The sequence below is a fragment of the Zalophus californianus genome, chromosome 13, assembly GCF_009762305.2.
Source record: "Zalophus californianus isolate mZalCal1 chromosome 13, mZalCal1.pri.v2, whole genome shotgun sequence".
NCBI lineage: Eukaryota > Metazoa > Chordata > Mammalia > Carnivora > Otariidae > Zalophus > Zalophus californianus.
The window spans coordinates 12,237,145-12,264,124 of record NC_045607.1 but is presented as its reverse complement, the minus strand read 5'-3'; the positions used below and the strand labels follow the sequence as shown (position 1 = coordinate 12,264,124).

The 26,980-nt window shown below is 38.9% G+C and overlaps 3 protein-coding genes across 3 annotated transcripts; 1 reads left to right on the top strand and 2 right to left on the bottom strand.

The window, feature by feature from the left end:
• Positions 1-1,311: 1,311 nt before the first annotated feature.
• Positions 1,312-8,464, top strand: LOC113934177 (olfactory receptor 1Q1-like). The gene is made up of 3 exons (XM_027614692.1): positions 1,312-2,223; positions 6,726-6,755; positions 8,453-8,464. Exons 1-3 carry the CDS (start codon positions 1,312-1,314, stop codon positions 8,462-8,464), a joined length of 954 nt encoding a protein of 317 aa, XP_027470493.1.
• A 2,845-nt stretch (positions 8,465-11,309) lies between these two features.
• Positions 11,310-12,257, bottom strand: LOC113934335 (olfactory receptor 1361-like). Its single transcript, XM_027615134.1, is given in 3 exon segments — positions 11,310-11,898; positions 11,900-12,017; positions 12,020-12,257. Coding segments are annotated over 3 exon segments (945 nt in total).
• Positions 12,258-21,626: 9,369 nt separating this feature from the next.
• LOC113934334 (olfactory receptor 1B1) lies at positions 21,627-22,580 on the bottom strand. Its single transcript, XM_027615133.1, has one exon. The coding sequence runs from the start codon at positions 22,578-22,580 to the stop codon at positions 21,627-21,629; it is 954 nt and encodes a 317-aa protein (XP_027470934.1).
• Between the last annotated feature and the right edge of the window lie 4,400 nt (positions 22,581-26,980).

Here is a 26,980-nt window from a genome sequence, read left to right as displayed (position 1 = left end):
TTATTTGCAGAGTCACGCTATATAGTATCACTAGCATAGACTTTGGAACCTGATAAGCATGACTTTAAGATCAGATTTTGCCCTTCATGGGCAAAAAAAGGTTAAACTTTCCATGCCTTAGTTTTCTAATTTATAATACCGGTGCATCTGTACAATTTGTAATAGTGATGATGCTGTTGATAATGAAAAATCCATACCTCACTATTTTGGAAAATAAGCACTTGATCCCATTACCAACACTGTGTGCAGTTTGTATCAGAGCACAAAAGTGATAGAAACCAAACAGACTGCTCAGATGTCCAAGCCTATAAAAATAATCTTTTTTTGGAAAAGAGTATGGAGTTACCTCAAAAAAAAAAATTAAAACTGCAACTACCATATGATCCAGCAATTCCACTTCTGGGTATTTATTCACAGAAAGCAAAAACACTAATTCAAAAAGATATATGTTCACTTATGTTCACTGCAGCACTATTTGCAATAGCCATGACATGGAAACAACCTAACTGTTCAACTATGGATGAATGGATAAAGAAGATGTAGTATACATATACAATGGAATACCATCCAGCCATTTTTTAAAAATGGAATCTTGCCATCTACAACAACATGAATGGACCTTGAGGGCATTATGCTAAGTGAAATAAATCGGAGAAAAATAAATAACATATGATTTCACTTATATGAGGAATTTAAAGGGGGAAAAAGGCTCTGGGGCGCCTGGGTGGCTCAGTCATTTAAGCATCCAACTCTCGATTTCAGCTCAGGTCATGATCTCAGGGTCGTGGGATCAAGCCCCACATTGGGCTCTGTGCTGGGTGTGAAGCCTGCTTAAGATTCTTTCTCTCTCCCTCTCCCTTTGCCACTACCCCGCTGCTCATGCCTGCTCTCTCTCTCTCTCTTAAAAAACAAAAACAAAAAGAAACAAACTCATAGATGCAGAGAACAGACTGATGGTTGCCAGAGGCAGAGGGCAGGGAGTGGTGAAATGGGTGAAGGGAGTTCAAAGGTACAAACTTCCAGTTATAAAATAAACCATGAGAATGTAATGTATAGCATGGTGAATATACTTAATAATACTGCATCGCATATTTAAAAAGTTGCTAAGAGAGTATATCCTAAAAGTCTTCATCACAAGAAAAGAATTTGTAATTATGTATGGGGATGGATGTTAACTAGAGTTAATGTGGTGATCATTTTGCAATATATACGGATATCGAATCATTATTGTGTACACCTGAAATATAATGTTATATGGCAATTATATACCTCAATAAAAAGTGATAATCCTGTTTATTCTTATGGCAACAGATGGTCAATACCAACTGGACCGGTGTATCCCATTTTGTTCTCTTGGGCATTTCTACCCACCCAGAAGAGCAGATTCCACTCTTCCTTCTTTTTCTACTGATGTATGCAATCAACATTTCTGGGAACTTTGCCATCATCACACTGATCATCTATACTCCACACCTCCACACCCCCATGTACATCTTCCTCAGTAACTTGGCTTTGGCAGACATCTGCTTCACTTCTACCACAGTCCCCAAGATGCTGCAGAACATTTTCTCTCCTACAAAGGCTATTTCCTACATGGGATGCTTAACCCAGACTTATTTCTTCATTTGTTTTGCAGCCATGGAAAACTTCCTTCTGGCTGTGATGGCCTATGACAGATACATCGCCATCTGCTACCCTTTCCGCTACCCTATGATCCTGACCAGAACGCTGTGTTCACAGATGGTGGCTCTGTGCCATATCCTCTCCCATCTTCATGCCCTGCTGCACACCTTTCTCATGGGCCGATTGATCTTCTGTGCAGATAACAAGATCCCCCATTTCTTCTGTGACCTCTACCCTCTGATGAAGATTTCCTGCTCCAGCCCCTACCTCAACACCCTGATGATTCACACAGAGGGTGTTATTGTCATCAATGGTGCTCTGGCCTTCATCATTGCCTCCTATGCCCACATCATCTCAGTGGTCCTCCAGAGCCCCTCAGCCAAGAGCAAGTGGAGAGCCTTTTCTACCTGTGGCTCCCACCTCACTGTGGTGGCTATCTTCTATGGCACACTCACATGGGTCTACTTCAGGCCCCTTACCAGCTATTCAGTGACTGAGGGTCGCATCCTGACAGTCATGTACACGGTGGTAACCCCCATGCTGAACCCCTTCATTTACAGCCTGAGGAATGGGGATGTCAAGGGAGCCTTCAGAAAATGGGTGAGCAGAATATGGACTTCATTCTTTAGATAAAACCCCAAACACAGTTCCTAGTTTTCCCAGTGATTCTGGGAAAACAGTTTTGTCCCTTACATATGTTTCCTTTAGAACTTCCCAGAAATATCTAAATTAGGTACATATTATGGATTTTCCCATTGAATATTGTCCTGACCTATCCCTTAAACCAAAGTACATGAGACTATGTATTTAGCGTAAGCCACTAGCATGACTTTAATTAAAATTTAGTGTTCTCTGGGCCCGCCATTAAACAACAGGGTTGTAACATACTTAGATATAGGCAACAGAAAACAATTCTGGTTGATTTGTAGAGGAAATAAGTTTATTGAAAGTGTATGTGGGGGTGCCTGGGGGGCTCAGTTGTTAAGCGTCTGCCTTCGGCTCAGGTCATGGTCCCAGGGTCCTGGGATCGAGCCCCACATCAGGCTCCCTGCTTCGGCGGGAAGCCTGCTTCTCCCTCTTCTACTCCCCCCGCTTGTGTTCCCTCTCTCGCTGTGTCTCTCTCTGTCAAATAAATAAAATATTTAAAAAAAAAAAAAGAAAAGAAAGTGTATGTGGAACTCCTGAATTTCCACAAAGGCTAAGCAACCAGGCTCAATAAAATGGACAAGACTAAGAAAGGTCATATAGTCAGAACCACAGTCAAAATCATATCCCAGAATTGTGTGATGAGGTCACTGCTGTAGACACTAAACTCTTTTCACTCATACCGCCACCAGTACTATCAGCAATAGTCACTGGGCATAACCCCCAGAGGCCTGAAAACTAGATGTGACCACCTCCAGGAAAAAAAATGCCCACTTCTTGTTCTTTATACCAATACATCTAGATTCAAAATAAGGTGATCCATGCGGCTGGCCAAGACTTGGTCAGAAGTCCATGCTCTAGTTCCCAGGGAAACTGGGCAAGCAATACTGCTGCTTTTATTTTCTGTAAGTGGGAGAGAGGTTCTGCCACCCACCAAGACAAATGAAATGGCAGAACTACTCCAATATGGGAAGAGGGACATGATGACAAGTGTTTACTGTATAGGGTCAGAAGTTACAGATGTTGCAGAATTAAGCACTGTCATTCTTGTGCATCTATTGTACTTGTATGAGTTAATTTAGTAGTCAGTATCAGTGAAATAATGTAAAGGGCTCTCCAACTTGCATTTTCTTAACCTTCATTAGCTGCACCATTCAAGAATAACCTAACTCCTTTTATCTCAGCATGCTCCTAATCTTCTCTGTAGCTGATATGTGGAACCTGACTATTTTACTGGGTAGTTACCTGTTGATCAATCAGTTCTGGAAACGAGAAATAGGTCCAAGAGCCAAAATGTCTACTAAAATGTCAATTCTTTAGTTTCATGGGTGTTTCCAGTTTCCTTTTCAAAAGGAAAAGGTGAGAAGGACCTCCCTGGACATGGGGCAGAAGTTGCAAGTGCAGGCCGATTTACAGGCCATTTGACAGTAGAAAGTTTCTTTTGTAGGATATAAGCAGTTACGGCACTGAACTGAGAAGAAGCTAAAACTGTGGCAAATTTGTGTAATGAGCTAGAAGAAGGGTTTCTTGGGACCTATTTGGAAGCCTTGGTCACCATCAAAACTGGTTTGAGGTGCTACACTCCTTAAGTTTTTGGCTGCATCAGGATAATAAACTCTTCCAAGATAAAGGGGGCCTGACATTTATAATATGATAATAACAAGGCAATGAAACCAACTTTTGGTTACTTAACTCTGGTTCTTCACATCTTCCAGAAAGTATCTTACATACCCAATATTTTTCTTCTGGATTCCACTGTTCCCCCTTATTTTCTTTCCTGCCTCCTTGGCCCACCGTCCTCCTTTCTGTGTCTTTAGGAGTCAGTTCCATGGCTGAACCTACTTTACCAAATGATTTTCCTCAGCTGTTAGCATTGTAGCTTCTTCTAATTAGCCCCAAATGCCCCCACTGAAAGAACTTTCTTAAGGTAAAGAAGTTGACAGGAGAGTAAATTAATATATTAATAATTGAAGAGCAATTGGGAAATGCTATCAAACAATTTTGTATTTAGATGATACACTTCTACTTCTCGGAGTTTATCTCATAGAATTAATATATATAAGGAATGAATATATTATATATACGTAAATACACTCATATATTTTATGTTCAATACACTTTTGTCTAGGATAGTGAAAAGTTAGAAATCATCTTCATGCATGCTAATGGAATTGTGGTTCATTTTGTTTTGTAGTTAGATAGATGTTGTTATCTGTTCACAGTTCTTCCTTACTTTCCTGTCTTTGCCATGGCTTTGCTGGGGCAGAATACACATCTCCATCCCATTGACTTTGGGCTGGCTTTAGCTAGCAATTTATGAACAGGCATAACAAAAGCTGTTTCCAATAAAGAGATTTGAATGGGTTCAGATCATCTGGTTTACCCTCTTGGGCTCTGGCCTTCATCATGAGAAGAAAAGCTCATCTCATGTAGCTGAGGCCCCTTAGCTTGAATCTCAGAATGAGAAACACATAGACCAGACCTGAACTTGACCCAGGGTCTGAAACACAGTTCCCTCTTTCAACCTGCAGACTTTTTTTTTTTAAAGATAAGGCTGATGAAGTCCCAAAAGTTCATTTTTGCTTTTGTTTCACTAGCTTTTGGAGATGTATCTTGAAAGAAGTTGGTGTGGGTGATGTCAAAGTGGTTACTGTCCATGTTCTCCTCTAGGATTTTGATGGATTCCTGTCTCACATTGAGGTCTTTCATCCACTTTGAGTTTATCTTTCTGAATGGTGTTAGAGAATGGTCGAGTTTCATTCTTCTGCATGTGGCTGTCCAATTTTCCCAGCACCATTTATTGAAAAGACTGTCTTTTTCCATTGCATGTTTTTCCTGCTTTGTCAAAAATTATTTGACCATAGAGTTGAGGGTCCATATCTGGGTTCTCTATTCTGTTCCATTGGTCTATGTGTCTGTTTTTGTGCCAGTACCATGCTGTCTTGGTGATCACTGCTTTGTAACATAGCTTGAAATCAGGCAACGTGATGCCCCCAGCTTTGTTTTCTTTTTCAACATTTCCTTGGCGATTCAGGGTCTTTTCTGATTCCATACAAATTTTAGGATTGTTTGTTCCAGCACTTTGAAAAATGTCATTGGAATTTTGATCGGGATGGCACTGAAGGTATAGATTGCTCTGGGTAGCATAGACATTTTAACAATGTTTATTCTTCCTATCCATGAGCATGGAATATTTTTCCATCTTTTTGTGTCTTCTTCAATTTCTTTCATGAGTGTTCTGTAGTTCCTAGAGTATAGATCCTTTACCTCTTTGGTTAGGTTTATTCCGAGGTATCTTATGGTTTTTGGTGCTACTGTAAATGGAATCGTTTCTCTAATTTCTCTTTCTACAGTTGCATTGTTAATGTATAAGAAAGCAACTGATTTCTGTGCATTGATTTTGTATCCTGCCACATTACTGAATTGCTGTATGAGTTCTAGTAATTTGGGGGTGGAGTCTTTTGGGGTTTCCACATAAAGTATCATGTCGTCTGCGAAAAGAGAGAGTTTGACTTCTTCTTTGCCAATTTGAATATGTTTTATTTCTTTTTGTTGTCTGATTGCTGTTGCTAGGACTTCTAGTACTATGTTGAACAATATTGGCAAGAGTGGGCATCCTTGACGTGTTCCTGATCTTAAGGGAAAGGCTCTCAGCTTTTCCCCACTGAGGATGATATTCGCTGTGGGTTTTTCATACATGGATTTTATGAACTTGAGGAATATTCCCTCTATCCCTATACTCTGAAGAGTTTTAATCAAGAAAGGATGTTGTATTTTGCCAAATGCTTTTTCTGCATTAATTGAGAGGACCATATGGTTCTTCTCTCTCCTCTTATTAATGTGTTCTATCACACTGATTGATTTGCGAATGTTGAACCACGCTTGCATCCCGGGGATAAATCCCACTTGGTCGTGGTGGATGATCCTTTTAATGTATTGTTGGATCCTGTTAGCTAGGATTTTGTTGAGGATTTTGGAATCCATATTCATCAGGGATATTGCTCTGAAATTCTCCTTTTTGATGGGGTCTTTGCCTGGTTTGGGGATTAAGGTAATGCTGGCCTCAAAGAATGAGTTTGGAAGATTTCCTTCAGTTTCTATTTTTTGAAACAGCTTCAGGAGAATAGGTATTATTTCTTCTTTGAATGGTTGGTAGAATTCCTCAGAGAATCCATCAGGCCCTGGACTCTTTGTTTTTTGGGAGGGTTTTGATCACTGCTTCAATCTCATTACTGGTTATTGGCCTATTCAGGTTGTCAATTTCTTCCTGTTTCGGTCTTGACAGCTTATAGGTTTCCAGGAAGGCCTCCATTTCATCCAGAGTGCTCAGTTTATTACCATATAGATGTTGATAATAATTTCTAATAATTATTTCTATTTCCTTGGTGTTAGTCGTGATCTTTCCCCTTTCATTCATACTTATATTAATTTGGGTCCTTTCTCTTTTCTTCATCAAGATAAAAAGCTTCTGCACAGCAAAGGCAACAGTCAACAAAACAAAGAGGCAACCTACAGAATGGGAGAAGATATTTGCAAATGACACTACAGATAAAGGGCTGGTATCCAAGATCTATAAAGAACTTCTCAAACTCAACACCCAAAAAACAAATAATCAAATCAAAAAGTGGGCAGAAGATATGAAAAGACACTTCTCTGAAGAAGACATACAAATGGCTAACAGACACATGAAAAAATGTTCATCATCATTAGCCAACAGGGAAATTCAAATCAAAACCACATTGAGATACCACCTTACACCAGTTAGAATGGCAAAAATGGACAGGGCAAGAAACAACAAATGTTGGAGAGGTTGTGGAGAAAGGGGAACCCTCTTATACTGTTGGTGGGAATGCAAGTTGGTACAGCCACTTTGGAAAACAGTGTGGAGGTGCCTCAAAAATTTAAAAATAGAGCTACCCTATGACCCAGCAATTGCACTACTGGGTATTTACCCCAAAGACACAAATGTAGTGAAAAGAAGGGCCATATGCACCCCAATGTTCATAGCAGCAATGTCTGCAATAGCCAAACTGTGGAAAGAGCTGAGATGCCCTTCGATAGATGACTGGATGAAGAAGATGTGGTCCATATATACAATGGAATATTACTCAGCCATCAGAAAGGATGAACACCCAACTTTTACATCAACATGCATGGGACTAGAGGAGGTTATGCTAAGTGAAAGAAGTCAAGCAGAGAAAGTCAATTATCATATGGTTTCACTTATTTGTGGAACATAAGGAATAGCAGGGAGGACATTAGGAGAAGGAAGGGAAAAATGAAGGGGGGGAATTCGGAGGGAGAGACGAACCATGAGAGACTATGGACTCTGAGAAACAAACAGGGTTTTAGAGGGGAGGGGGGAGGGGGAATTGTTTGGCCCAGTGATGGGTATTAAGGAGGGCACGTACTGCATGGAGCACTGGGTGTTATACGAAAACAATGGATCATGGATCACCACATCAAAAACTAATGATGTATTGTATGGTGACTAACATAACATAATGAAATAAAAAAATAAAAAAAGATAAGGCTGAGTTGTCATCCAGAAATGTTGAATGGTATGCTTTATTTTATTTTATTTTTAATAAGATTTTATTTATTTGATAGAGAGAGAGCGAGAGCAGGAACACAAGCAGGGGGAGTGGGAGAGGGAGAAGCAGGCTTCCTACTGAGCAGGGAGCCCGACGTGGGGCCCGATCCCAGGACCCTGGGATCATGACCTGAGCTGAAGGCAGACACTTAACGACTGAGCCACCCAGGCGCCCCTCAACCTGCAGACTTTTGACTGAGAAATAAACGTCTGTTGTTATAAGCCACTGAGATTTGGGGTTGTCTCTTATTCAGTACTTTGAAGGAAATCTGAACCAAAACAATACACACATATTATGAACTGCTGTTCAGTCAATAAAAAAAATGAGGCAGATTAATTACTGGCCTTACTCTCATTTCATCAATAGCCTTTAGGTACATACAGATATCCAAACCTTTAGCCACCAACTCTTTGTTCTTTTCTCTCATTATTTCTTCATCTGTAGGGTATCGATAGTAATAATAATAATAATAGCATACACATATAGTACTCATGAGCTGGTCTATTATTATGAGTGCTTTACATAGGTTTTATTCATAAAATCCTTTTGACAATCCTAAATTATAGATACTGTTTCTCTCTTCTTTACAGATGGATAACTGAGGCAGAGTAGTTGGATCATTGTCAAAGATCACTATAGTGTAAGCCCTACAGTTGGTTTTACTTTTTGTAGACCAAGTACTTGACTTAGCTTTGATTTGGGAGGTTGCTTTTGGGTTCCGCATCAAAAGGCTATCTCACTAAATACATTGCCAGCCACACTGACTAGTAAAGAGCCAGAACCTTCCAACCTCCTATGCCACTGTCCCCCTGCTCATTTGTTTCAGAAATCTTGGTTGATCTATATTAACGGACTATTTGCTTTTTCTCTTCCCACGCTTTAAATTCCTGCTCTTATGTTTTAAGTCCACCCATAGAATCAAACTGTGAAACCCAAGGCCCCTTCCCTCAACCTCAATAAAAGCAGAACACCAAGCCCATGCCCTCCCATGCTTTCTCTCTACCTGTGACCTCACTGTGTGGCCCCAGGTGTGCAATATGCTTTCCAGGACCTGAGAGTAATAAAACTTGTTTTTTTCAAAGTTTCCTGATTATCACTGAGGGCATCTTGAAATCATAATAACTATAAGGGCAGGTCCAGGTACAACTCTGATTACCAACAGCCTGAGAAAAAAACCACATGGCAAGTAATGACAATAGTGGGCTTCTAATTTGTGTTATCTGGCTCCAGAGTCCATCCCCTTGAACATGACCCTACACCACCTTCAACAAAGCCCCTTGGCATTTTCCCTTGGGTTTCTGAACTCTATTTCATTCTGACCTCTTCAAGGAGAATAATTTCTGGAAAATCATGTTTGTACCAAAGAGCTACTTACTTCTATTGTTTCAGTGTAATTATAAATACTGCCCCCTTTATCTCTCAAAGCTATGTGTTTCTTTACACCAACAATACAGAGACCATCGCATATAAATAAATGTTTCCACCCATTTCCATAGTCCATCCTTGATTCTTCTTTTCCCCTTACATATTACATCAAGTCTATCAGTGTGTTTAAACAGCTCTACTTGCCATATGTCCCAAATGGTACCACCTACTTCTGGTGTTAGAGCCACTGTGAAGACTCTCTCTCCCAGTCTCTATCATCAGTGACCTGTCTGTGTCTTTTGTGGAGTGACATGAAAGTGCAGATGGAACAATTCAGTCACTGTAAGTACTGAACTGCTTATTATTATGGTGAGTTGAAAATAATGGGAGACTGTAAAATTATTACAACTTTAAAAGAGTTTTAGGCTATTCTATGGTCTACTCCAAAATCACTCTCCTGCGTGAAACACCTATATGCTGAAAACTATAAAATGTTGATGAAAGAAACTGGAGATCACACAAATAAATGCGAAGATATTCCATGCTCATAGATTGGGAGAACAAATGTTGTTAAAATGTTCATACTACCAAAAGCAAACTACGGGATTTAATGCAATCCTTCTCAAAATACCAACAGCATTTTTCACCAAGCTAGAACAAATAATCCTAAAATTTGTATGAAACCACTAAAGACCCCGAATAACCAAAGCAATCTTGAAAAAGAAGAACAAAAGTGGAGGTGTCACAATCCCAGATTTCAAGATATACTACAAGGCTGTAATAATCACAACAGTATATATGGTACTGGTACAAAAATAGACACATAGATCAATGGAACAGAATAAAGAGCCCAGAAATAAACCCACAATTATATGGTCAATTAATCTTTGACAAAAGAGGCAAGAATATGAAATGGGAAAAGGTCTCTTCAACAAATGGTGTTGGGAACAGCTGGACAGCTACATGCAAAACAATGAAACTGGACCACTTTCTTGTACCATACACAAAAATAAACTCAGAAAGGATTAAAGACATAAGTGTAAGACAGGAAACCATAAAAATCCTAGAAGAGAGCACAGGCAGTAATTTCTCTGACATTGGCCATAGCAACATTTTTCTAGATATGTCCCCTGAGACAAAGGAAAGAAAAGCAAAAATAAACTATTGAAACTACATCAAAATAAAAAGCTTCTGCACAGCAAAGGAAACACGCAATGAAACAAAAGAGACAACCTACTAAATGGGAGAAGATATTTCCCAGTGATATATCTGGTAAGGGGTTAGTATCACAAATATATAAATAACTTATGCAACTCAACATCAAAAACCCACAAATAATCCAATTAAAAATGGGCAGAAGACATGAACAGACATTTCTCAAAAGACCTACAGATGGCCAACAGACACATGAAAAGATACTCATCATCACTTATCATCAGAGAAATGCAAATCAAAACTACAATGAGATATCATCTTACACCTGTCAGAATGCCACAATATCACTAAGATGATCAAAGTTCTGCAGGCCTTACTGATGTATAATAATTTGGCTTAGTAATCCCCTATGCCCCATATTAGTTTTGAAAGATGAGAGGTTCAGGTTTGGTGGTCTAAAAACATCTGTCCAGGGGGTGCGTAGGTGGGTCAGTTGGTTAAATATCTGACTCTTGATTTCGGCTCAGGTCATAATCTCAGGGTCATGAGATGGAGCCCCACGTCAGACTCTGTGCTCAACATGGAGTCTGCTCAAGATTCTCTCTCTTCCACTCCTTGTGCCCCTCCCCCATTCTCTCTCTCTCTCTCTCTCTCAAATAAATAAAATCTTTTTAAAAAATAAATCAATAAAAACATCTGTTCAGTTCCAATATGATGAGATTCTAGGTCAGTCAATGGGGACCAGAACTATTTATTCATGAACTCACTTCTTCCCGAATCCAAAAAAGAGGGAGCCAATAAGGAAAATTATTCCACAGAAATATGAACCATACCAGTTATTAGGAATGTAACCCATCTATATGAGACATTTTCAAGTTGGATCTTAACTCCTTGGGCTCAGGAGATGTGCTGCCATCCCCTGTTTACCTAGGAACCATGTTGGAAGTTTCCTGAGATGCAGACTTTCCTGAAAAGCCTTCGCAGAGCTCCCTTAACTTCCTGGTTCCTCAGGCTATAGATCAGTGGGTTTAGTATAGGGGTAACTACTATGTAAAAGATGGCAACTTGGCGATCCTGGTCCAAGTCATAGCTGGAAGATGGCCGGAGGTACAGGCGGATCACAGAGCCATACAGGAGCAGCACAACCAGAATGTGGGAGCTACATATGGACAGGGCTTTGCACAGGGCAGCAACTGAGTGCATGTGGGCTGTGGCAATGCCAATGCGGGCATAGGAGCCAAAAATCAAGAAGAAGGGGCTGACCACCACAGCTACACCCTCAGTACATATTAGCATTTCACTGACCACTGGTTGGGTGCAGGAGAGCTTCAGCAAGGGTGTGATGTCACAGAAGAAGTGGGTGACCTGGTTGTCGCAAAAGGGTAAGTGGGTGACCAACACACTATAAGGGAGGTTGTTGAGGCTGACAACCACCCATGAGGTCAAGGTTATGCATAGACAGAGATGATGGCTGATGATGGCAGAGTATCTTAAGGGGTCACAGATGGCAACAGCAGTCACAGGCCATGACAGCCAGCAAGTGGCCTTCCATGCTGCCCACAGCCATAAAAAAGAACAGCTGGATCATGCAGCAATCAAAAGAGATGGTTCTATTCACAGACAGTGTGTGCTGTGTTGGGGAACAGTGATGGTTGTCAGAAACATATCAATAAAGGAAAGCTGACTGAGCAGGAAATACGTTGGTGTCTGAAGCTTGGGGTCTGTGAGGGCAACAATTACTAATAGGGCATTGCCCAGAAGCGCCACCAGGTACATGGCAAGGACGATCCTGAAAATAACTGGCTGCGTCTCTGGCCAGCTGGACAGGCCCAATAAGACAAATTCAGTTACTTCTGTCCTGTTTCTAGTGGCCATAACACATGATCAATATCACCCACAAACAGCAAGTGTTAGGATCAAATAATGCTAAAGTTTATTCTAGGATAGCTTTAGGAAACATCTTTTCTCGCACGGATGCCCCTAGTTTCCAAAAGAGCTTTTCCTTTCATCTCTTTCCTTTGTCATTATCTTTCTCTCCATCCACTCAAGTACCCACCCACACTCTTCAGTTTATTCCAGGCTCATTTATTGACCACTTACAATCTCTTGATGTGATATATATTAAGGGCAGTAGGATAAATCACACATGGTCCCTGTATAACAAAGAAGGCATCATTAAATACAGAATTTCTTTGTTGTTTGCTATGCGCTGAAGAGCACACCAAATATCATACATTTAATTGTCACAACAATACCATATGGTACAAACTACTTTTATATTACAGATGAGAGAGCTAAAGCAAAGAGACTACTTTGTTGAAGGTCTTATAGGCTCTGAGAGACAAAACCTGGACTCAACCCTGTATAGTTTTATTAGACATAAGCACCACATTTTCCTGATTGTCAGAGTTGTAAAGAAAAGGGAACTATGTCAAGGCTCCAGGCAGATGTCCGAGTCTCTATATCTTTGATGGAGCACTGGAGTGAAGATCTGGTCCTAACTTTGTATGTCCAGAAACTACTGTTCTTTTGGTAGGGGAATTCTTGTTCCATTAAGTCAACTGAACTTACCTGGGATGAGGGTAGAAATGATTAACATCATCATTGATTTTATTAATGATTAATTGTCTTTTTTTCTTTTTTTATTATGTTATGTTAGTCACCATACAGTACTTCATTAGTTTTTGATGTAGTGTTCCATGATTCATTGTTTGTGTATAATTCCCAGTGTTCATTGCAATGATTAATTTTCAATAAATAATGTAATCTGCCAGCGGATGGGAGTCTTGTTTCCTTTCAGCTCAGGTTTTCCCTGTAGACAGATGTACATGGTACACCAAAGAGGTAACATTTTGAGGCCATTATATGGATAAGGATATTTCAGTGAAATACTATATTTTTTCATGAATGAGGGAAAAATTGTTAAAATAGTAAAGTAAAAGTAAAAAAAAAGTAAAAAGAATATACAATAAAAAGCAGAGTCTCTAACCCTAACTTTGCTTCATGTTTAGTTTTATCTCTTCCAGTGGTTCACACCTCTATGCCTCTAAATCATAAACCACTTGTTTACGCATCTATGTACCAGTTTTATCAATTTATCTTCTGGCTCTCTACTATGAAAGATGAAGTTTTATCTTGTTTACATTGTCCCCATTCTTCTCTCATCCTTTCCCCAATTTTTGATGATTATTTTAGTTCTTAAATTAGTTGCTTTTCTGCTTTTAAATGGTATACTTAAATCTATATTTCTTATTCCATCAACTTCAGACTCCACTTCTCTTCCCCATCCCTATACCCTTCCAACCTTGGGAAAGCTGTATCTTGACTTGTACTGAAGACATATAAATTGAGTTGTAACCACAGTTAACTTTCCAGGTAAAAGCTAAAAATTAGTAGACCACATTTACATTAGTTTAACTACATAAATATTCTTCACGCAGAGCCAAATGACGTGCTACAGTTGCATTTATTCTTTGATGAATCCAGTGTTCTACCCCACTAAAGGAGAGTATTCCTAATATTCAGATAAAGAATCAAAACTATTTTAAGGACATCTCTCTTGGCGATTTTCTTTACTCTAAAAATCATGAAACAGGAGCTTAAAAGATAACAAAAACTTCTATTTTCCAGTGTCTTTTAGTATTTATTTCTTCCTGTATCCTTCTCTATGTCTGTGGATATAGATCAAGCTATACCCTCTTGCAATCCTATTACTCATTCAAGGCAGCAGCCATACAAAGACTTCCACAGGGAGATATGAATGAAGGTGAACAGAAAGGGTGGGAAGGAAGAGAGATGGGATAAGTCCCTTCACGGGGAAAGGGTGAAAGAAAAAGATCTCCAAGAAGGAAAAAGTAGCAAAGGGTATAGATTTATCCATTATGGAAAGAATGCAATAACATAGAGTCCATTTTCTTCCAAAAAAAGCAAAACTGCATTTGTAAACTAATTATGCAAAAAGAGTAATAAGCAGTGGTAGTGCTCTTGTTGGCTGATTTCTTCAAGACTCATTTCAATAATATAAATAAATAAATAAATAAATAAATAAATAAATAAATAAAATCTTCAGAAAAAAAGGGGGAAAAAAGACTCATTTCTGTATACTTTCTATTTCCCAATAGCTCAACATTAGTCTCATCAGAGTCCAAGTTCGGGAGGTCCTGTTTAGACAACTTTGAGGGATCAAGGATGCTGATGCTAGGGGGAGATAGAGAAAGGAGTAGTCCATTTAGGAAAGGTATGAAGATACACACATATACAGATTTGAACACCTTAAGACAGTAAACTAAATTGAAATTGGAGAGAGAGAAAAAAAAGTAAGAATCCCTGGAATGAAACAGAAAAGGATCTCAGGTTTCCCCATTCCCACCTGGTTCTTTGGGGACATCTAAAATCATGGAGAAGGAACAGAGCTAGGGTGTCAAGCCTTAATCCTGCTTATTCTCATTTTTCTTCTTTGATGGAAGAACCAAAAGACATGAGATCATTCACTGCTTTATCAATATCTAAATATTAGGAATATGCTCTATTAAATGCTTCTTGGTCTAAATTCTACTTCTAGTCTGTTCTCCTGTGTTGATGAATCATAAAGCTTGAATCTGAGATGTATAAATCAGAACCTCCTTTTCTCTGTCTCAAAAATGTATCTTCCAAATTATCACAAAATAAATTCGGTCCTCTGTCACACATTTCTTGCACCTGAGAACTGTGAAATGTCTTTCCATCCCCTCTCTGATTTCATGACTATATTCTCCATCTAAGCCTTCATATTTTCACTCAAGATCCTATTTTTTTCTGTATTATAACTGACAATGCTTCTATCCCACTGCTTCCCTTGACTATAATATTTGTACCTCAAACTATTCTTTGATCTTCTTGGCATCAATATCACACCACTTTCTAAAAGAGGATTATGATTATTTTCTGTGCCCTTTCTGTTTACTATGAGGGCAGAGTATAACCTTATTCTCACCTTTTCTCTGTATCTAACACCATACACTCAAGACAGAAAGTATGAATAGACCTGCGCTCCTTCTTCACCACGTTCTCACAAAATTAAGGATTCCCTTTTCATCATTTTCCATAAAAGCCTTCCTATATGGTAGCTCATCCCAAAGAAGCAGCATCACTTACACAGACTCATTCTACCAACCTCAGGAGCCTCCAACTGTGTTCAGATAAAATATTAATTACAAGGGACTGAGCCCATCTACCTTCCTTCATCAGCAGGGACTGTAGCTCCAGCATCTGCTCCCTCTCCTTCCTTATACCTAGATCTCACCATGGAGCTTCTGAAAACAATTGTGTCTATAGGGAAGAACTACCCTTTGACGTACACCATGGCCTTCCTTGCATAATGTCAACAGTTGAGCAAGAAAAAACCCCAAGAGGAAATTGATTCCTATTTCATCATTTCAAGAAGCCAGTTTTCCCAACCTGTCCTTCCTGTTATTGAGTGTTTATTACTAATCCAAACAGCTTAACCCAGCTGAATTAGCTGCAAGGCATGAGGCTTTATGAGATACCAGTGGGACAACTCTGACCAATGCTACGTTTCTATTCTCCTCTCCCACGACTTCCGCCTTTCCTGTCCTCACCCAGTTGCATCCTTTGCTGAATTTCATCTACCCATTTTGCTTATCTATTTTAGAACTATCATCCACAGAATACCTGATTTGAACAAGCCTTTGAGTATAAAAGCAGCAGCAGGAAGTGGAGCACCACCCTGAAAAATCTGACATTATATGCCAATTGGATATTCTTTGTCCTACTATAAAGTAATAATGACATGTGGCTTACTGATATAGATTAGATATTGTGGAAATGACTATAAATTGGATACATACCAGTACGGTCCACCATTAACCTGCAAAGAAGGTTAGTCACAAACTAGAAAACCAAATTATTAACTGACGAATATGATCAGAATTCAGTGGAAACAAAGAGATTTTAATCCATCAAAATAATATTAATTTCTGGGCACCTGGGTGGCTCAGTTAGTTAGGCGACTGCCTTCGGCTCAGGTCATGATCCTGGAGTCCCGGGATCGAGTCCCACATCGGCCTCCCTTCTCAGCGGGGAGTCTGCTTCTCCCTCTGACCCTCTTCCCTCTCAAGCTCTCTATCTCTCATTCTCTCTCTCTCAAATAAATAAATAAAATCTTTAAAAAAATAATATTAATTTCCTCAAAAAATGTAATACATTTATTTTTGTTTGCAGAGGATCTATTGGACTTTCTAAAAGCCCTCCTTACTTTGGGAAAGTGACTTATTTCCCCAGTGGACACAGGTTGATGGCATTGTCAAATGGATGTGATTCATTTCTATCAGTCTCATTCTGAGCAGACAGTCTGGATTTTAGACTGTTCTTTCCTCCTTCCACCTGATTTCTTACCCCTTCCATACACATATACCTCTGCTTTAATTACTGCTCTAATGAGTAGATCTAGACATTGAATAGCAACAGCTGCTAATTTCACCAAAAGGTGACCTAACCAGACATTACATCTCCCACACCACCTATGGAGTAATCTCTCTTTTCCAAAAGTCAAACATGAATCTGATAAAGCTTCTACATCCAACTTCCAACTTATGGAAAATACAGAACACAGAGGAACACATTAAACTACAATATAATGATGAACTCACACAAATTCAGACTATAGGGAATTCCACAGGAAAATTATATGATATCATCTACAAGTAAATTGCTAGAGATAAAGGACAGCAGGGGAAAGAGGAAGAAAAAAGGGAAGGGAGGAAAGAAAGAGAGAAGAAAGATACTGAAAAGACCAAATAACCAGTCACAATATGTAAACCTTATTTGGGTCCTAATTCTTAAAAACTATAAAGACATTTTATTATATTTATGAAACAACTGGAAATTTCAACACTGGCCATTTGATAGTATTAAAATAATTTGTTTCTTTTTAAAGATTTTATTTATTCACTTGACAGAGCAAGAGAGCACAAGCAGAGGGAGCAGTAGAGGGAGAGGGAGAGAAGCAGGCTCCCTGCTCAGCAGGGAACCCGATGCAGGGCTTGATCCCAGGACCCTGGGATCATGACCTGAGCCAAAGGCAGATGTTTAACCATCTGAGCCACCGAGGTGTCCTAAAATAATTTGTTTTAGTATGAAACTTAAATTTATTTATTTTTTCTTTTTCATGAATATTAAGGAGGGCACTTGTGGTAAGCACTAGGTGCTGTAAAAGATGACTCTCTAAGTTCAACACCTGAAATTAAAAGAATCATTTACATGAGAGACTCTGGACTCCAGGAAACAAACTGGGGGTTACAGAAAGAAGGGGTGTGGGAGGGTGGGGTAACCACGTGATGGGTATTAAGGAGGGCACGTGTGGTGATGAGCACTGGGTGTTATAGGGAACTAATGAATCAAATGATTCTACTAATGAATCAAACACTACATCAAAAACTAATTATGTACTATATGCTGGCTAATTGAACAAAATAATAAAAAAATAAAAAATAAAAAATAATAAATTTTTAAAAAAGAAAAGTTTAAAAAAATCTACAGGAGTCAAAATAATGTGGTACTTGCACAAGGAGAGATATATAGATCAATGCAATATAACTGAGAGTCCAGAAATAAACCCATTTAACTTTGTCAATTGACTTTTGACAAGGAAATGAAGAATGCTCAATGGGGAAAGAAGAATCTCCTCAAGAAATGGTGTTGGTGAAACTGGACAGCCACATAGAGAAAAACGAAACTGAACCCCTATCTTATACCACACATAAAAATTAGTTCAAAATGGATTAAAGACAGAAACATAAGGCCTGATAATGTAAAACTTCTGGAAGAAAATGGGGAAGAAGTTCTTTCACATTGGCCTGGGCAATGATTTTCTGGCTATGACACCAAAAACACAAACAACAAAAGCATAATCAGGTGAGACTATATCAAACTAAAAAGCTTCTGCACAGCAAAAGAGACAATGAAAAAGCAACCTAGGGAATAGGAGAAAATATTTGCAAACCAAATATCTGATAAGGGGTTAATATCCAAAATATATAAGGAACTCATACAACTCAACAGCAAAATTAAAACTCACAAATAACCCAATTAAGAAACTGGCAAGGGAGGGTGCCTGGGTGGCTTGGTCCATTAAGCGTCTGCCTTCGGCTCAGGTCGTGATCCCGGGATCCTGGGATTGAGTCTCATATCAGTATCCCTGTTCCGCAGGGAGCCTGCTTCTCCCTCTGCCTCTGCCTCTGCCTCTCTCTCTGTCTCTCATGAATAAATAAATAAAATCTTAAAAAAAAAAAAGAAGAAATTGGCAAGGGATTTGAATAGACATTTCTTCAAAAAAGACAGTCAAACAGCCAACAGGTATATGAAAAAGTACTCCACTTCACTAAATCAGCAGTGAAATGCAAATCAACACTATAATTAAATATCACCTCACATCTGTTAGAATAGCTATTATCAAAAAGACAAGATGTGGAGAAAAGGGAACCCTTGGGCACTAATGGTGAAAATGTAAATTGGTGCAGCCACTCTGGAAAACAGTATGGAAGTTCCTCAAAAAATAAAAAATACAGGGTGTCTTGGTGGCTCAGGTGGTTAAGCATCTGACTCTCAGGTCATGATGTCAGGGTTGTGAGACTGAGCCCTTGTCAGGCTCCACACTGAGCGTGGAGCCTGCTTAAGATTTTCTCTCTCCCTCTCCCTCTGCCCACCCCCCCTTGAGAGCAACGCTCTTTCTAAAAAAAAAAAAAAAAAAAAAATTAAAAATACAACTATTGGGCGCCTGGGTGGCTCAGTTGGTTAAGTGACTGCCTTCGGCTCAGGTCATGATCCTGGAATCCCAGGATCGAGTCCCGCATCGGGCTCCCTGCTCAGCGGGGAGTCTGCTTCTCCCTCTGACCCTCTCCCCTCTCATGCTCTCTCTCTATCTCATTCTCGCTCTCAAATAAATAAATAAAATCTTTAAAAAAATACTATTATATGAACCAGCAATATCATTTCTGGATATATGTCCAAAGGAAATGAAAGCAAGATGTCATAAAGATATCTCACTCCCATTTTTATTATAGCATTATTCACAATAGCCAAGATATGGAAACAACCTAAGTGTCCGTCAACAGAAAAAATGGATTAAAAAGATGTGAGATTTATATATATATAATTGAATATTATTCAGCCATGAGAAAAAAGGAAATCCTGCCATGTGTGACTACATGGATGGATCTTGAGGTTGTTATGCTCAGTGAGATAAGTCAGACAGAGACAATGACAATCTCACTTATATGTGGAGCTTAAAACAGATGAACCCATAAAAACAGAGTTTAATGGTAGTCCAGAGACTGAGAAATAGGGGAGTTGGGGAGATGTTATTTAAGGGTATAAACCTGCAACTAGTAGATAAATAAGTCCTGGAGATCTAATGCACAGTGTAGTGATAATAGGCAACAATACTGTATTATAAACTTCGAAATTGCTAAGAGACTAGATCTTCATTTTTCCCACCACAAAAAAGATGAAAATTACATGACTTGGTAGAAGTGTTAGCTCACACTTTGGTGGTACAGCAGTCCCCTCTTATCTGTGGTTTCCTTTTCTGCAGTTTCAGCTACCTGCGGTCAACTGCATTCCAGAAGCAGATGATCCTCCTCCTGATGTATTATCAGAAGGTCAATAGCAGCCTAATCCCGGTATCACGATGCCTACGTCATTGACCTCACTTCATCTCACCACAGAAGCATTTCATCACTTCACATCATCACAAGAAGAAGGGTGAGTACCGTACAAAAGATATTTTCAGAGAGACAGACTCCATTCACATAACTTTTATTACAGCATATTGTTATAATTGTTCTCTGTTTTGTATTGTTTATTACTGTTAATCTCTTACTCTGCCTAATTTATAAATTAAACTTTATCATAGTTACGTATGTATAGGAAAAAACATAGTATGTGTAAGGTTTAGTACTATCTGCTGTTTCATGCAGCCACTGGGGGTTTTGGAACATAATCCCCAAGGGTAAGGGGAACTACTGTAATATTGCAACACATAAATGTATCAAATCAACATATTGTACACCTTAAACCTGCAATGTTATATTTCAATTCTATCTTAGTAAAAAAAAAAAAGTCAATGGTACTGTGACAGTGTTGTATGGTGACAGATGGTAGCTACACTTGTGTGAGCACAGCATAACATATAGTTACCAAACCACTATGTTGTACACGTAAAACTAATGTAACATTGTGTGTCAATTATACTTCAATAAAAAAGGAGCTCAAGAAGTATTTTTAATTATCACTGTAAATCTCCGGCGCCTGGGTGGCTCAGATGGTTAAGCATCTGCCTTCGGCTCAGGTCATGATCCCGGAGACCTGGGATCGAGTCCCGCGTCAGGCTCCCTGCTCCTTGGGAGCCTGCTTCTCCCTCTGCCTCTCTCTCTCTCTCTCATGAATAAATAAATAAAAATCTTTAAAAAAAATTATCACTGTAAATCTCATAAGAGCTAGCAAAATAGAAGTCAATGTCCAGCTCCCAAGAAGCTAAGCACAGCCAATTTGTTTTCTTCATTGTTGAAATAGTTCACTGTTCCTTGTTTTATAGTTCCTTATGCAGCAGAGTACTTAGCTTTGCATTTTCTTTGTATATCTTATTGAAAATGTAAATAAAATTAAATATATGAAATAGAATTTACACACATCAGAGTAAGATGCTCACACTATGACAAGCCCATAGAAACTGAGGCTAAGATGTGGAATAGCAGAATCATGGTCCCTTTCACGTTCACTTTTGGGCCAGTATTCACTCACTGAATGGAACAGATGTAAAATTGCCATCCCTATTTACCTAAACTGTTCCCTTCCCCTAACTTTCTGATATACACCAGTACACTTCCCACAAGCAAGCACACCAAGTTAGACGTGACCATAATTAACTTCACTGTCTTTGCTTCAGTTCAGATTTCACAGTAATATTCTCATATTTCTTCAAAACTGTGGCCTAGTGACTCATTATCATCCACTTTGATAACTGAAGATAAATGGTATGGGGAAGGGGTTCTCAAGGCAGGCTGATGAGGAGCCCTGAGCACGTGGGGCATGTGTTCACTGCCCTGTCAGAACACCACATCAAGAGCTGAATCTGGAGTTCCATAAGGTAGCCAGGCCATCCTTCCCTCGTCTCTCCAAAACCAGCCATGCTCAAACTTTCCCACTGCTTTCAACTTAACTAACCAAAATGGCTCTTTGGCAGGCTAATCAGGAGTCCTCCCTCCCCCGTCCAAGCAGCCTGTGAAGCGCATTCTTGACATCCTTGTTGCGGAGGCTGTACACAAAAGGGTTGGCCAAAGGTGTAATGGCGGTGTACATCACAGCAGCCGCCATGTCCTGTTCCTGAGAGTCCTGGGAAGGAGGCTGGAAATAGACCCAAATGATGGTGCCATAGAGGAAGCCAACTATGGTGAGGTGGGATCCACAGGTGGAGACTGCACGGTGGCGACCAGCAGCTGAAGGCAAACGTAGGATGGTGGCCCCAATGCATGCATAGGAGAGTACAATGAGGGCACAGGGGCCTAGCATGAGGAAGCCACCCTCCAAGAATATGGCCAGCTCATTGGAATGTATGTCAGAGCAAGAGGCTCGCAGAAGTGGTCGGTGGTCACAAAAGAAATGGGGAAGTTTAACGTTGCCTTCAGCATCCCCAGCCCAGTAAAGAGGCAAGAGAAGTCCCACATGCAGCATGGTGTGCACTATGGACACCACCCAGCTCAAGGCCAGTAAGAAGGCACAGAGTTGGCGATTCATCACTGAATGGTAGCGTAGGGGATTACAGATGGTCATGTAACGATCCAGGGCCATGATAGAAATAACAAGTGTATCCGTAACTCCAAATGCATAGAAGAAAAAGAACTGGGCCAAGCAGCGGGCAGCAGAAATGGCTGGGTAATTAGAGACCAGATGGATCAACAACTGGGGCAGGGTGACTGTGGACAGCCCCATGTCTATCATGGAGAGACCACGGAGGAGATAATACATAGGTGAGTGGAGCCTGGAGTCCCTGGAGATAAGCAGCACTAGAGTCACGTTCCCTATTATGGTGACCAGGTAAATAGCCAGGAACAGGAAGAAAAGGAGACTTGCGGAGACTCTAGCTTTTGAGAACCCAAGGAGCAAGAAGACTGGAGAATGTGAAGCATTAGGGGTGCAGCCCATGATGAGTGACAAAGAGCCTGCCTGAAAGAGAGTTTGAATCAAAGAGCAAGTCATAGGTAGTAGGCTGGGGATGATAATATTTCTAGTTGATTTATTTATGTTACTCAAGCTCCTTAATGACTTAAATTCAACTGACCACATGGTCCTTCTGCTAGGTCTATGACTTCACTCCTGTAATTTATTAAAGCATTTTTTTCCTACTTCCTTTTCATCCACTCTAGTGGCTCATTTTCCATAATCTATAAACCTTGACAAATTCCCTCAGCCAGTTATAAACCCTTCATTCAATAGTGTCTTTTCATCCTACTGTTGCTTATCTCCTTCCAATGGCAAACTTCAGGAAAAAATTCCTATACTCACTGGCTCTAACTCTTCGTCTTCAATTCACACTTCATCCCACTGTAATCCTCATGATTTCTTCTCTCCGAACCTGTAAGGAACATAATGTATCATTTAATATGTAACATATAAAGAAATGGTTTATTATAAATAGTTCGTGTTTATAGTGAAATTGCTTCAGGTTGTCATAAAGTAACTTGTTTTTACTCTTGATTCCACTTTGTTGGTTAATGGCATCACCATAATCATCCATCTGGTTGTCCAAAGCAAAAGCTAGAGGAATCTCTCCCTCATCTCCACATATTCAATCACTCCTTGACTTCCACATTTATCCTTATGTTCATCCTTTGCCCTTAATCCACTCACAGTGTTTAAGCTTCAGCATTTCTGATCAGTGCTAACTTCATAGCCTCATGACTAGTTTCTCTACTTATCTCCCCTGATAGATCTTCCATACTGATGCCAGAAGAAAACTTTCAACATGTGATTCCCTATTTAACGAGTCAGGGCCTTCAGAATAGAATCCAAATAGCTTCATCTGGTTTTTGAAGAACTTTTGTTGTCAATAACTAACCTATCTTAACAAGTTCATGCTGAGACATCTACTCAGTATGTTTAAAACTAGACACTTCTTTTTTAGTTTTCTGAACATGGTAAGCTGAGCATTTCTGTAGATCTTCACATGTTATTTTGAAAGCTTCAGCTTGCTGAAATATGAGGTACTAAGCACCTTCCCACTTAACATAGGTAGAAATTTTGAGAAAATATAACAATCATCCTTTTAAATTCATAACTGAGTGTTTAAGAATGCAAAGGAAATACAAGGGTTGATAATCAAGGAGGGATATGAAAAACTAATCTCTAAACTGTCCACAAGGAGGGCATGTGTTGTGATGAGCCCTGGGTGTTATACACAACTAATGAATCACTGAACACTACATCAAAAACTAATGATGTACTATATGCTGGCTAACTGAACATAATAAAAAATAAAATACAATAAACTGTCCACAATGGCATACGTGGTGGTGGTAACAGGTAGGTGGGAGGGGTATACCATTAGACTTCATTGTCCAGAAGCTAGACGACAAATAACCCCCATGTGGAACAGGAGGTGAGAGTGTAGGCCTGTGTGAGGCAAAAGGTAGACACCACCACATTAATTCAGGACATTCAAAAGGGTAAGCCTTCAATGAAAGAATATTACACAAACAGGAAAATGTATATATACCAGTATCTACAGGACACCCAAAGAAAACTCATATCTCTCATCCTGTACTTCCTGGAGAGGAAATGTCTCCCATGGGAATGCAGTTATCGGTCTGTACAGCCCATGGAATGGATAAGCTTAATTACAAGATACATATGATCTTAGACCCCTCAAACTGAAAAACTAACATAAAAATCATTCCCAGACTGGTAAAAGCCTTGGGGTACCTTTTAGAAGCAAATATAAAACTTCTCTGCAAGGAATTGCAGACTCCAGACTGTACAGGAATCCCACAAATAAAAACCAACCAAAAAGATGAGCTCACAATTCAAAATTACTAAACAAACACAAAACCTATTTATTATGAAGATAATCAGCAATCAACAAGTGATACAATTACCTCCCCCTAAATGTCATAAAATTAACTAATCTGTTAGGAATTATAATTTATGTTTAAAATACTTTCTATCTAAAAGAAGGAATAAAGACTGTAAGAAATAAGATATTATAAAAGTAAAATACAACAGATTTGGAAAAGACCGAAAATGAATTACTGGAAAATACAAATATTCACATTCAAAATAAAAACTCAACGGATGGCTTGGACAATGACTGAAGAGAGAGGCAAGTTCTCAGAAAAATACCCAGAAGACAGTACATAGTGACCAAGATGTGGGGAGAGGAGTCAAGACTTTTGGGGAAAAAAAAAAATAAGGAGATCCACTCTACACTGAATAAGTCCAAGAAAAAAATTAATGAGAAAATAGAGGAAAGGAAATATTGAAGAAACAGACTGAGAATTTTCCAGACTTAATTAAAGAAATGAGGCCTCATATTGAAGAATCACAATGACTCCCAAACAAGATAATTTTTAAAAATCCTTGCACAGACACTCCATTAGAGAAATTGCTATAGAGCAAATAAAAAGATAAAATTTTTTTACCTTACTGATTATTTTATTTTCTTTTTTCCAAGTTTTATTTAAATTCCAGTTAGTTAACCTACAGTGTAATATCAAAGTGTAGAATTTAGTGACTCATCACTTACATAAAAGATAAAATATTTCATCACTTACAAAAAATAAAATATTAAAACCAAGCAGAGAGAAAGGAAAGATTACCTATAAAGGAAAGATCATTAGACTTTCTAACAGAAGACTTCTCAGCAACAATGGACTCTAGAAAGCCTCATACATCTTTATCCCCATGGGTTCTGTAGAGGCAGCCTTCTCCAATTGTCCTCCATGCACATGCTCCCTTACTCAAATTTTCTTGACGTAATACTTAGAGTTGTGATTTTGTTTCCATACATGTTTTCTTAAACTATCTTTTCATTATCGAGTTCCAATTTAAAAACATCGTGTCCTGACAATGAAATCTGTATGAGATTAGTTCCCAAGTTTTTTGAGACTCACTTTGTGGTTAAGTGAGCCTGTGGCATACAGAAAATGGCAGCCCCAAAGCAAACTCACAATGTCTAGAAACTGCGATATATGATAGAGATGACCTTCTCAGTGTTTGAAGGAGAGGTTATTCAGTCAAATGTAGTACCACAACTGCATACACCTATTGTAACTTGTGGTTTACTCATAGTATACATCAGTAGAAAGCAGAGCCACATGCATCAATAAGACTCCAAAACATAATATTAACTTTAAAAATGCCAGTTCAGAATGACAGGAAAATATGACATATATGAAGATTTAAAACATGTAAAAATATTGTGTAGTATATATACATATATATGTATAGTATATATACAGTATATGTATAATATATACATATAACCCCATACATATGTATAGTATAATGTATAACTATTATACTGTATAGTGTGTGTGTGTATGTGTGTGTATATATATATATATATATATATATACACAAAAACCATGCATAGGATAATGAATGCTTTATTCGAGATAGTGGTTACCTTTGGGGAAGGAGGAAAGGATAGAGGATAGGATAGAGAAGTGTCTGGGTTTTTTTTAAGATTTTATTTGTTTATTTGAGAGAGAGAGAGAGACGAGTGGGGGTAGGGGCAGAGGGAGAAGCAGACTCCCCACTAAGCAGGGAGCTCGATGCAGGCTTGATCCCAAGACCCTGGGATCATGACCTGAGCTGAAGGCAGACATTTAACCAACTGAACCACCCAAGCACCCAGTAGTTTGGGTTTTAGCTGTATCTGTAGTCATCCAGTTTTTTTAAATAAGAATTGAAAAAAAATTGAAACCAAAAAAGGTGAATCTTAAGTATTTTTTAAAGTTGGATGTTGACTATATGTATTGTCTTTGTTTCCACACATTTTTCTATATTGTGAAACTTTTCTTACTAAAATAAACAGTAAAGGTAAGAATAGAAACAAAAACATAAAAGCTTTAATTTTCTTATATTTTCATTATTTATTCCTTCATAAGACTAAGTATACCATTCTAGCTCAAAATAACATCCACCTCAGTTAATTCAATCACTGTACACACACAACACTGGGACACTCATGAAGAATCCAGAATTAGGTATTATCTGTCTTACAACTGGGAGAACCAGAGGTTTATCTCCAAAACAATTTTCCAAAATCTTGTGGAAGAAAGGAAGATGTCAAAATACATGTGAAATGTTAACTATCAGAACTATAATGAGCCAATGAGCCTAGACATTTCTCTAAATTGTCTTTCCCTAACTACAGGCATGTTCCCTGTTTCCAGTTACCATTCCTATTTCTCTGTCTTGCTGTATTAAATTCTACATTAAGTTTCTAATGGAAGTTCTTTAATTTGGGACTGACTCTAGAAATCTACAGCCAGGGACAAAGTTTAGACAGGACTCTGGAATAGAAGGGAGAAATTTTCAGCAAG

Coding starts and splice junctions, on each gene's coding strand:
- LOC113934334 (XM_027615133.1), bottom strand. CDS start 22,580: ATGGGCTGCACCCCTAATGCTTCACATTCTCCAGTCTTCTTGCTCCTT.
- LOC113934177 (XM_027614692.1), top strand. CDS start 1,312: ATGGTCAATACCAACTGGACCGGTGTATCCCATTTTGTTCTCTTGGGC. Junction 2,224..6,725: donor AGGGAGCCTTCAGAAAATGG/GTGAGCAGAATA, acceptor TTCTTCATCAAG/ATAAAAAGCTTCTGCACAGC.